The sequence below is a fragment of the Pieris napi genome, chromosome 4 (genome assembly GCF_905475465.1).
Source record: "Pieris napi chromosome 4, ilPieNapi1.2, whole genome shotgun sequence".
NCBI lineage: Eukaryota > Metazoa > Arthropoda > Insecta > Lepidoptera > Pieridae > Pieris > Pieris napi.
In genome coordinates this window covers 1,059,842-1,072,122 of record NC_062237.1, presented here as the reverse complement: position 1 = coordinate 1,072,122, position 12,281 = coordinate 1,059,842, and the positions used below count along the sequence as shown (strand labels likewise).

The window sequence follows — 12,281 nt, the reverse complement described above, 5'->3', positions numbered from 1 at the left end:
CGTTACATATAAAACACAACAACTAAAATGGAAATGGGCTGGACTGACATAGAGGCAATTAAATGGAGCAAAATTGTAACACTATGGCAAGAGGCCATAAAAGAAGCAGAGGTAGGCAATTTAAAAGGTGGGCCGATGAAATCATGGAAATGGCTGAAAAGACTACGAACTACTAAAGACCTGGACGAGATTTGTATACATTAGATTGTACAGTAGATTTATATACGTACATAAAGATGATATGACTTATATTATATTACTCTTATCTATTCCGTAGATTTGTGTGCATTATGACGCGTTACTTTTATGATAAACACTTTCTTGCGCAACATTACGTTGATGTATCAACTATTTTCATACACCGAAGGCTCTAGAGGTCGGCTATACTTCCGTTAAAGCATTACCGGTTTCTAGAAATATCGGAAAAAATCCTAGGAAAAAGTCAACGACGTAGTAAACATTTTCTCATCATTGTAAATAAAAATATCGTTTAACATACAGTTATGGATTCAAATGCGTTTAATTTTTTACAGTCCTTAATATGGCGAAACGGTTTGCATTAGCTCACTTAAACCGACTACATAGGCTAATGCTGAGGCAATCCAACTTCTTGATACAACAGGAATAAGACGCTTAAAGAGAACTAAACCTTTTGAGTTAATAAACCTAGTGTAGTGAATATAAGTGCAAGTGCGAACATAGTGTCAAAACATTATAGGACACTAAGACTGTTAATGAACATTATTAGTTTAAGCTATTCACTAGTATTGTGAAAACAACATAACATTACTTATTTTATTATTATAGCCTCTTTTCGGAAATGACAGTATTTTTTATTTATTTTTCGTAGATTGTTCTTTTGTTCCACTTTTGCGTGTCCGTTTGCCATGTGGCAAAGGCCTCCTCCAATCTTCTCCATTTTGGCCTTTCTATGGCCACTCTACCCCATGTTGTTCCCGCGACTTGTATAATGTTGTCGTCTCACCTTTTTTGTGGTCTACCTCTCTTTCTCTTTCCAATAATCACACAATGGTACCCAAGAGATGGAAAGAGAAAGAGAATATTACTTATTAGCCATAATTATTGTATAGATTGTAATTCATGTAAAGTAACGAATTTTGTGAACTTTATTGTAGGAAAAAAATCTTTTTTTCACTAATTTTCATTGACATAATAACCTTGCTAAAAGCAAGCGTCGAGTTAGTTATAACTTTAAATTCAAAATATTTGTATACGTATATTATGTGTATTAATCGCTTTTTTCCTGTAATATGATTCTTTTAAACGTGTGTACTATTCATGGTTTTTATAAATATTGAAAAAACCTTTGAAGACTTATGGAAGCTCGATACGATTACTTCAAAAGTCATCTGTGGCTATGTCAATAAGTCAATAGTCAAAATACGTAGGTATCTATATCATTAAAAAATCTAAATCATAATTTCAGAATTTTAATTTGGATTTCAAGAGCCGATAAAGTAAAAGTACGTGAAATCATAACATTTATTTTCCTTTCAGGCACCCAAGCTGTGAAGTGAACTGTCGTATTAATCAATAAAAAAAATGATCGTAATATTGTGACAATTAAAAGCGTTTAAATTAATTATGTTTTATTTAGAAATAAAATACAATTCGATATTTTAATCAATCTTGTTCGGATTCTTAATGGCAGTTGTATTTATAACATTTACAACAAATACAGCTTAATAAAAGTTCAGAAATCCATAAATGACAAGAGTATTTTAATTACTATCAGTCATTTTTATTATCACCTACTTAACCTATTATCGTGAATTTTTGGTAATAAAATTATACAATATTATTAGCCTCAACTAAAAGTAGATTAAGGATATTTAAGGTAATTCTATATATTTCTGGAGGCGTTCAAGCGTTACTTATATAACAGGGAACAAACGGGCAGGAGGCTCACCTGATGTTAAGCGATACCACCGCCCATAGACACTCACATGACCTAAGAATTGGTATGCCCTTTTTTCAAGGACCCTAAGTCGAATTGGTTCGGAAATACTTCAATGGGCAGCTGGTTCCACATAGTGGTGGTGCGCGGAACAGACGTCGTGGTACTGGTGGAATTTCGTATTCTTCCTCGACGTCCGATAATGAAATAGTTATTAGTATATATTCTCTAAAAAATCTCTCGTTTCATCCTTATTTTATACCTGATTTAGGCATGTTTATCGATTATATGTCACCAAAATCCTATCAAATAAAACTTGATCTTTCAATAAACTCAAAAAAATAAAATATTAAAACAGAAAAGCTTATATGTATTTTTAAATATTCGAGTAAGGATCGTTTGTTGTGATAGACAAAGTTGCAGACAAACTGAACAGTTCGCCACGCAGTTAGTAACATGACGTAGAGTGAGGTCTCATTCAAAGCTTAAGACGTATTACACTACATAAAGCCTTCGTCCGTCTCTTTTCATCACAGCGTAATCCCACCATGCCAGAAAGAAAGGACTTTACTATGAAGGGATAAAGATCATATAGAAGGGTATATCACAACGTTTCTATTTCTGGACCAAACCTATACAACTTTCACTGCGCAAACCGTCTGCTATTCCCCTCTACGATACTAATGTCATTGAAAAAAACATCAATAGTGGTCACGTAACTTGTAAGATTAATTATAAGTTACGGTTTTTGTGCCGGTGCGCCCGGCGCCGGAATGCGGGGCCGCGGGGGGCGGCTGCGGGGAGGGTAACTACGGAGGTCACCTAGTGCATTGCAGTGGTGCGAATATGTATCGATGAATATGAGCAATCGTTTCGCAATACAGTTGTGATTTTAGGTTCGATAGCCTCAAGAAAGCATCAACTATGTTGTAGAATGTACGAGCCAAGGCTGTACATTTTGCTCACTCAGACTGAGTTCTCAGTTTTATAAGCGTAGCGATTATCTAAATCGTCGGAGTTACGCCCCGAGAGTATAGCCAAACATAGGCACTCTCTTCAACTGTTACATTGCATTCATTAGTTTCATAGCAATTAACATTTAATTACTTCGAATATTTTATATTGTTGTACGCGAGTTATTAATTAGGTATAGGGTAAAAATAAAATCCTCTATTATTTAAAGCACCCCGATGACCCCGGAACCCAACATAGTACAAACATGCTGCTAATTAAAGACTAGAGTTTCACGCGATTTAATAAGAAGTAAATGTAAAATTTGAAGCATTTAATTTTTTTTGACGTTCATAAGTGTACATTGTGTTACCTATATGAATAAATGATTTTGAATTTTGTATGTTTCAGAAATAAATGTAAATCAAAAGCAAAGTTTAAAAATTAAATTTGTTAAACAAGTTAAATGCAATCACATCGATTCTGCAATGACGCACTAATACAAGTTTTATCGACATTTAACGTTCATCGACCTGTGAGCAGCCCTAACGAGGCCGCAGCTCGCCGGAGGGGCTCCCTTGCCCTCCACGGCGCCTCTCTTTCCCCTCTGTCGTATATAACGTATCGCGGCACGCGCGCCGCGTCTTTCGTTACAACGCTGCCGTATTGTCCTGTTCTCGTGTGTTTACAATACCACGCGGATCGAATTGTGAAAGTGTCGTATACATTTCTCATAAGTGAGAGTAAACTGAGCGCGGCCAGACTACTAAGTCTAAACAGCGGTGTGAAATCTTCTCGCATTCCTAAGAGTGGGTTCAATGGAAGCCAGGTTCGTAACCTGCCGGAGTTTCCAGCAAATCAAGCCGCCCGAAAAGAGTTTAGCCCCGCCGCCCACCGTCAAGGGGCTGCTATCTCGTTTCGGGAGTCAGGCTCAAGCGTTATTTGCACCGAAGAAACAGAAGTTTGGTTCATCTGTAGCCATCCATAAGCTAAGGGAAACCAAGTGGTTCAAACATGAAGAGCAGAATATATTGTGTGCGGTTCTCGAGTCAGGATTCGTGTTGGAAGTACGAGCGGAAGACCCTCTGCCGCCAGAATCTGTGGTCTCCGCTGACTACCATATGTACGCCATTGCCATGTGGAAGAAGGGTAAAGGTACGTGAGCCGCGAATACCTTGAATTATTAAGACAGATAACATCGTGACGTTATGGTACAAGTTGGCATCGTATCGTAGCGGTCGCGCGCCGATAACGCAGCCCTCGGACGTTTGTAAATAATTGTAGTACGCGTCAATGTGATCGCCCACTAATGAGATCAAGGCATGAATTGTGTATTTATATCCGGTGATACCAGTTTGTGTTGGGGTTTTACTTTAGAAAACCGTGGTAACTTAACTCGTTTATTCATAACTTGTTTTGTACTGCATTTAATTAGCATAATCGCAATCGTCCTTGTATTTGAAGTGTCATTTGAATTTCAAAGTTAATAAGTGCAACATTTTTGTTAATAGAAAAAACAAAGAACCCGGAACAGATAGAGGTGTACACCGTCCAACAGAAGGGCGTAAGGAAACGTATTATCAAGACTACTCTGAGTAACTTCTGGAAGAAGGACTCCGTGATAAGAATCAACAACGTTGATGACAAACAGGAGACCCCCAACAGTGAGAAGGACATAAGAGCCAAGGTAATTACCCCGCGGTCGTTTCCAATTCTATCCCCCCCACCAATAATTCAATCGATGGGTCATTCAGGAAATCGAGACATTAAATCACGATTATGTGTTTAGAAATCGCGTTGATTGACAACTTAACTACGTAGATAAAATTACTACAAATTACATAATGTAACGATTATACGCGAAAACAAACACTAAAGACAATAAATACGTGTACGGCTTTAGTTTTGCGACCTCGATATTAATGCAAATCGTGTCCCAATTTCACAACAGATGCTCAACAAATTTCGCGTTTATTAGCTCTTTATATTGTATCGACTTCAGTCCCTAATCGAATTGTCAACCGTTCAAAGGTTCCTCTTACTTCGAGATTCTTCCTGTCTAGGACAGACGTCAGAATTGGAAACCCTCTCTTTTCAGATAGCCTCAACGGGCTTTCTATTTGGAAAACAGTGGACAAGCTACTAAGGAGCTTCTACTGATTGCAGCTTGACATGGCTACCAAGTCCAGGTTCGAGAGGAATTGGCATAACACACTGCACTTCGTCCACTGGTGCCGATATGGTGAAACGCCGCAAGAAGCTCGAATGCGACAGGTAAATACAAATTTCACGCGGTACTGTTTCAATTTACGCGCCAATAATGTGTATAATTGAAACATTCGTCATATTCTATTTCGCTTTCTGTACCTATTGTTCGAGAACTTTTTAATTTAAATTGCATGAATGTCGTTCATATAAGCTGTCGTTACAATTTTTATATACCACGGTCAATAAATCATACCTACCTACAACACAAGGAAAACCTTATTTGTATCAAATCAGTGAATTTATTCGCTTCAAATTAGGAGGAAAGTAATTAATTATTTTACGAATATCATTGTTGCTAATATACATTAGTTTTGTTTAAAGACTGATAAGGTATTTTGCAATTTGTAAAGACAGTTTCAAAGGTCATATCATAGTCATCCATTTATTTGCTTACTGAAGCTTGTTTCTTAGACTTCTTTTCATCGGTAACATTGAAGACTGGCGCATCGGCGATCGTGCATGGGACTTTGGGGATAATTTAAAGATCGCCACAAAGTAGTAATTCTGTTACAGATCAGCTTAACCACGTCGAAAACACCTATGATTATCATATTTTGATGGTAATCGTTGAGGCGCTTTGGACAAACAGCTGGCGACATTTTATCGGTGAGGGATTTTCTTATCAAAATTCAATTTACCGGAATTCAATGTGCCCATATTATGTTCTATCTTGTGTGTTGCAATTTCTTCTTAAATCATTTTAGCAGTGTGTGTTTATTTGATAGAGATTTTTCTTCGCAATAATTATTATAATTAAAAATTGGCGGTAAGAATAGTTTACGCTACTTAGACTGCATAGGAGTATCGTTTAGAGACTGTTATACGTAATCAAAAGACGCAATATTTTTTTTAGATTTCAGTTCAAAATGTCTATGAGTATGTGACTGTAAAATTATTTTTGTATGATTTTTGGCCTTGACTTTTTTGTATGGATAATTCTGTGAAAATTTTATATAATTTTAAACATATTTTTATACGCATGTTCCTATTTTTAACTGAGCGTTTCTGCTTTTCTATCTTAAGATGACTCAAACGTTTTCACATTAAGACAATTATAGAATAACACGTTTACGCTCGGGTAGTTTACAAATATAGAAAAATGTTTCCGTATACAGAAGTAGTTTTAGTTTGTGGCTATATTTAGTCAGGCTTAAGAAAATAGCTGTTACCATCTATAGGATGTCTAAAGCGTAATAAGTTTTTAAATTAAACCAGCCATTTTGGCGTTATCTAATATATAAAATTCTCGTGTCACAATGTTCGTTCCCATATTCCTCCGAAACGGTTCGATCGATTCTTATGAAATTATTTATGCATATTCAGTAATTCTGAGAATCGGACAACATTTATTTTTCATCCCCCTAAATGTAAAGTGTGGTCCCACCCCTAATTTTTTTAAGACCAAACTGTTTTTATTTTTTTTGATACAGCATACAAAAATACATACAACCCTTAATTGTCACCTCTCTACAATCAACCCCTATTTTTATTATAGTAGATAGTTATGTTTATTGAACTAAAAAAATGTTTCCTAGAAATAATATACATGGCAAAACAATGTTTGCCGGGTCAGCTAGTTTTTTATAATAAAAGCTGTTTTATTACACTAAAATCCATCTAATATTTACAATTGCAGGAATTATATTTAAACTATATACAGTCAGGAATGTACGCAGATAAGATAATACAAAAATTATATGAAAAATGTATACACACTTATACTAAAACTACTTAAAATTTTATTACGCTAGATTAGACCTGATAAGCGATTTATATATATAAAGTTCAACTAGCAACACTAATATGAAATGTCATTAAAGTGTTCAACCGTGACATCAACGACAAAAGTCAATTAATTCAAATAATTTAGGTTAATTGGGTGAGTTGGTGATTCAAAGCTGACGAGTGCTTATTTAATATCGCTTCAATCGTTTAAAATGGCGCATAATAGACATAACCAAGTCTAATTGTAAAATTGTTTAAAATGTATCTCGGTGTACAACTCACGGGTCTATCAGATATGTGTGGTCTTTTGAAAGGGTAACCAGAAAAAAGACATTTCGTAACTTAATAGTAGATTGAAAATAATCTTACGACGAGAATTTTGTTTTTGAATCCACAGATAACTATTGAAGTGGAGTGGAGCAGCATTATGTTTTATAGTATTTTAGTCTGTGCTATCTAAGTACTATCACATTAAAAGTCAATTTAAATATATAATATTACCCTTTCTCTTGTTACAGATTAGCGAGTCACTGAAATGGGGTAACATCGGAATGAATATGGGCGTGATGCTCGTCAGCCAGAACAACGCGCGTCCAAAAGCAAAGTCCGTCTGATCATCACAGGCCGGCAACGCCGGCACTTGTTACGCTTGCTTCTGGCAACCCTCCGCCGGGGAAATAGACTTTGTTTAAATTTCACGTTCTATATTCAAACATGACAATTGACGGTTCGAGGGTTGCAACATAAGTACAACTTTTACCGGAATCTCTCGCGTAATGTTGCTTGAATGAAGTCCAAATGTGGATGTATCAGTTTATTCAGATCTAAATTTAAGTTGTATTATTTTGCTCAAGTATTGTTATAACAACATGGGTTTTTACCCAATTTTAACAGCTAAACATTCCTGAAATTAGTCGTGTCCACGGCACATTAGGCATGTAAACTTAATGATTATGATATTGTAGATTATCTAAGACACTTGAAATGTTAGTAGGATTTAAATTATATTATCATGTTAAAGACTGTGGTTTATCTGTGAAAATGATTATATCCGAACTGAAAGAAGCGGCTTACAGCTTAAAATTTTTTCAATACATGAAGTCGCTTATTGTCTAGTATTCGGTAAGAGTATTGTTAAGTATTTCTACGTAATAATGTATGAGAACGGCTGTTATTGAGTTTTGTACTCGATTGTTTGATGAGCTATTTATATTAAAGCATTTTATAAACAAAATAGTTAAACATAGTGTTTTATTTGATTAACCTTATCTGTTAACATGTTTATTATGACTCATAGCAATTTGAACAGGTATACAACAAAGGTCACGACGACATTGATATATAAAATTCTCGTGTCACAATGTTCGTCCCAAACGGCTCGACCGATTCTTATGAATTTTTTAATGCATATTCAGTAAGTCTGAGAATCGGCTACTATCTTTCAAACCCCTAAGTGATAATCCACCCCAAAATTTGTTTTATGATACAGCATACAAAATACATACAACCCTTAATTTTCATCTACCCTCTACGATCAACCCTTATTTTTTATTTGTTAGTTAAAAACTTATAACTTGAACTCTGAGGTTTATATAGAGAAAAATCACAGAAAAAGTTTAAGTTTTCATTCCGGAAATCCGAACAGTCTCTGAGGTAGCATAGCAAAATGCTCCATGTTGGTATGCACTAAAAAGGTATGCTTAGTAAAATCACATTAAGGAGAAACGAAGTTCGCGGGGGCAGCTAGTTTTATTAAATGTTTAAATTGTATATAATGCTGCTGTGCCTCGCGGTTTCACGTCTTAATTGGACCATATCAAGATGTTATACTGGGGTTCCAATAATCTCCAAAAATTGGGTGACGTAATACTTGAACGCTCGCTATTGATAAAATCCACTAGAGACATAAGACAAAGTAACTGACAGTTAAAATGTCCGGTTCAATCTATCTGAGTCACAAATACCTCACGTCTTATCCAAAAGTATTCGTAAAGTTGTCACGTTTACATATTTGCAAGGTGACACGAGAGCGATAAGGACAAAACAATCATAGCATTCCACGATATTAAAACGGAGGTAATATTTCTAATCTTGAAAGCAAGATAAGGATAAAAATATATAGAAGCATTAATCATTTCAGGTACCAGAAATGCAAGTGCAATTTATCTAATCAATGCCATCTAGTGACAAAATACATATGTACTGCAATGGTGGGTTTTTGCGCATTTGGCTCTAGATGGCGCTATTACACATCACGGATTATTTCAAAAAACTATTTATCAAGAATGTTTCATTGTTTTCAAAAACGATTGATATACCTACTGTTTTTTTTTTTAAACATAATATATCTATTGAATTCAATGTTCATGTATTTAGTATGTTATATATATATAAATTATGGTTTACATTATAAGTGCTGACAAGAAAATGATAGAAATTAGGGTAACATTCAGAAACCATCGTGATTGGAGGTATAGTACGAACACATAACAACTAATCACGAATACACGAACACATTTTTGTATGAAAAATTTCCACTGCTAAATACTTAGAACTAAAAGGATTATTGTGATGAAAAATCATGTATATTAAGAAGATTGGTTTCATGAAACCTTGTCTATGCTTTTTATAGTTCCGAAGAAAAGTATATTGTCGAATAAAGTTCTTATAAGAAACTGCTTCAATATATCATTTGGAACATGGTATAATATTTGCAAATACAAACAAAAAGAGAACAATAAGGGATTAACAGCGGCGATTAAATAAATTCTAAATATATTAAGGGTCTCTTTCACAATGTACGGATAAGTTCTACATAAGTTCCAAATTAGCAATTTATTACTTATTGGTAGGATAAACACTATTGTTGCGTTTCACGACTGTCAGATAGCGCTATTCGTCACATAAAGTCCATCATAAGTTATGAGTCCGATGAATGTCAAATAGCACAATTTATCTTCCAAATAATTTATGTGTTGCATAGCTATTTGGTACTTTATCCATACATTGTGAAACAGACCCTTAGGCTGTTAGAAAAATATTATCTATCACTCACCTCCCGAAGTAATCCAAACAGCATATCAGTGGACAGCGACCTCTCGTGGGCCTCGTCCATAATGACCGCACAGTAGTTGTCCAAATCCGGTTCCCGTAAACCCTCGCGGAGTAAAATACCATCTGTCATATACTTTATGACCGTGTTGGGAGATGTACAGTCTTCGAAACGTATGGCGTAGCCTACTTCCTCACCTAATGAAGGTTTTATGAGTTAATTAATGTAGGAAATACTTATATTAGGTCCTTACATATGAAATTGGCGTTTGGTCGTACTGGCCACTTTAATAATATTTGAAGATAATCAATAGCCAAATCGGTCCAGCCATTTTCGAGCTTACAAAGGAACAGCAATTCATTTTCATATACAGTGTAAAGTCTATATAACGAATTTCAAGGGACCGAGCATTTTTAATCGTTATAGAGCAGTTTCGTTATAGGGAGGGCAGAATTAATGTATGGGTATTGGTTTAAACCAAATAAATTTAACTAATTTTTACGTTATACACTGTGTTTCGGTATAACGAATGACGTTATAAAGAGTTCAGATTGTATATAGATTTTGAAATTTGTGATGTCCGAATTGTCAAGACAACAAAATCATCGTTTCACCGGGATCGGATCGGATCGCATCAGTATGATCTCTCCAAATTGAGAATGGAGTAGCTAGAAGTGTCAAGTGTGTAGTAAGTGATTATTGGGATTTTTCTACTAAAGTACGAAATTTTTCTAAACATTAATATTAAAAAAATACCTCCATAAATACGTGGATATCTAAAAAATCTACTGAATAGATTTTTATGAAAATTTGACTATTATATTCTGATTTTCAATTCCGTATAATTCTGACAGCTATCATTTTTTGACATGTCAGTGATGGCAAAATCTTTTGGCCGGGCACATTTTTCAATTTCAATACGAGTGTGAACATCTGATCAATCAAATCAAATCAAAATATGTTTATTCAATTTAGATGCTTCTTAGAGCATGCTTATGAATGTCAACAACGTTTACAAAATTCACGAAAGAGCAAGACTACCAGGAGGCCTTGTTCTGAGAAGAACGGGCAAGAGTTAGTTAATGTATTTATTTTATTAAGTGCGATACATAAAAGTGGTTTAACGGCGAGTGGTAGTTACGTTCCTTTACATCACAAACAGTAAAAAACGCACAAGTAAAGACAACATTTTATTATTTAAAAAAGGTTTTCTAAATCTGGAAATAGTAAGTAATTAAAGTTAATTCGATACATTGTTCGTGATATTGAAATATTTGTATTAGGTCACTTGAGTAAGTTAATATTTAGATTTAACTTTTGGTAGGTAAAACATAAAAAATACGTAGCATTTTTTTTATTGCCCTCAAATAAGTCAAATTTGTCCCTTTTTCGGTGGAGAACTTTTTTAGTAGCAACACTTATGAAATGTCAGAATGTAGAATTCTGACATTTCATAAGTGTTGAATGTAAAATCAGAGTATAAGTTATACACTTTACAACATTTATACACTTGGAAAGCTAAATAGGTCATACACAATAATTGTTATAAAATTTCAATACAATGATAAGTTTCTTTGAAAGATAAAAATACATATCGATCTTACCCAGCCTCGTGCCCATTTCATCGGCGACTCTCTTCGCGACGGACATGGCGGCCACACGACGCGGCTGCGTACAACCGATCATGCCAAGCTTACTGAACCCTTCCTCGTGAAGGTATTGGGTTAACTGCGTCGTTTTACCACTTCCCGTCTCACCTGGAATTCACGAATAGCTGATTAAAGCTCTATATAGTCTGCACATTGGCGTTGAAGACGTTAGATGGAGACAATGTAATGCAGAGATATTAATGACTAGTAGACTCGGCCAATTAATTAATTAATTTTACAATTGTGGGGAGCTACATGTGACTCGTGACTCTAACAAAACTAAAATTCAAAGAACACAAAACTACATCCTTAAACAAATAAGCAACTCGCCTTGGTTCATAAGAAACGCTGAAGTACATGAACACCTAGGCATACCTACAGTCAAGGAGGAAATAAAAGTATACGCTCAGAAGTACAAGACTAGGCTGGAATATCATCATATACCGGAGTATATAAACCGACTCAAAAGACGAATAACCTTGGAGCTCAGCAGCATTGACTGAGCTAATATTATTATGGGTAGATATTCCTAGTGAGGAATATCTCCACCCGCAAACCATCCTACAACTCATCTGCTCATAGTCAGAAGACTGATTGCACGATGCGCTCTATTAAAAAAAAAAAAAGTAGACTCGGCCAAGCGTCGCTGTGGCTAAGATTTTTTATGGTCAAAATTAAATATTCGTTTGAATACGCCTAGCACTGACAGGTGGCTTTT

General features: G+C 35.2%; 2 protein-coding genes across 3 annotated transcripts in view; one reads left to right on the top strand and one right to left on the bottom strand.

The window, feature by feature from the left end:
• Positions 1-12,281, bottom strand: part of LOC125048550 (pre-mRNA-splicing factor ATP-dependent RNA helicase PRP16) — a 73,053-nt gene that overhangs the window by 54,732 nt on the left and 6,040 nt on the right. The window contains exons 10-11 of the mRNA XM_047647263.1: positions 11,519-11,671; positions 9,918-10,111 (exon numbers count right to left, since the gene is read on the bottom strand). Of these exons, the coding sequence (XP_047503219.1) occupies positions 9,918-10,111; positions 11,519-11,671 (347 nt within the window). The remainder of the gene's footprint in view (positions 1-9,917; positions 10,112-11,518; positions 11,672-12,281) is intronic.
• Positions 3,498-8,104, top strand: LOC125048551. Of its 2 annotated transcripts, XM_047647265.1 has the most exons (5): positions 3,498-4,024; positions 4,381-4,556; positions 5,036-5,143; positions 5,651-5,743; positions 7,381-8,104. In XM_047647265.1, the coding sequence occupies exons 1-4, from the start codon at positions 3,688-3,690 to the stop codon at positions 5,693-5,695; spliced, it is 666 nt and encodes a 221-aa protein (XP_047503221.1). In that variant the 5' UTR covers positions 3,498-3,687; the 3' UTR covers positions 5,696-5,743; positions 7,381-8,104. The 2 variants fall into 2 exon arrangements, with proteins under 2 accessions (XP_047503221.1, XP_047503220.1); XM_047647264.1 differs by lacking the exon at positions 5,651-5,743.

Bases quoted from the DNA above. Each gene is read 5' to 3' on its own strand.
- LOC125048551 (XM_047647264.1), top strand. From the start codon at position 3,688: ATGGAAGCCAGGTTCGTAACCTGCCGGAGTTTCCAGCAAATCAAGCCG. The intron at 4,025-4,380 runs GTACGTGAGCCG...TTTTGTTAATAG, and splicing joins CATGTGGAAGAAGGGTAAAG to AAAAAACAAAGAACCCGGAA. The intron at 5,144-7,380 runs GTAAATACAAAT...CTCTTGTTACAG, and splicing joins AAGAAGCTCGAATGCGACAG to ATTAGCGAGTCACTGAAATG.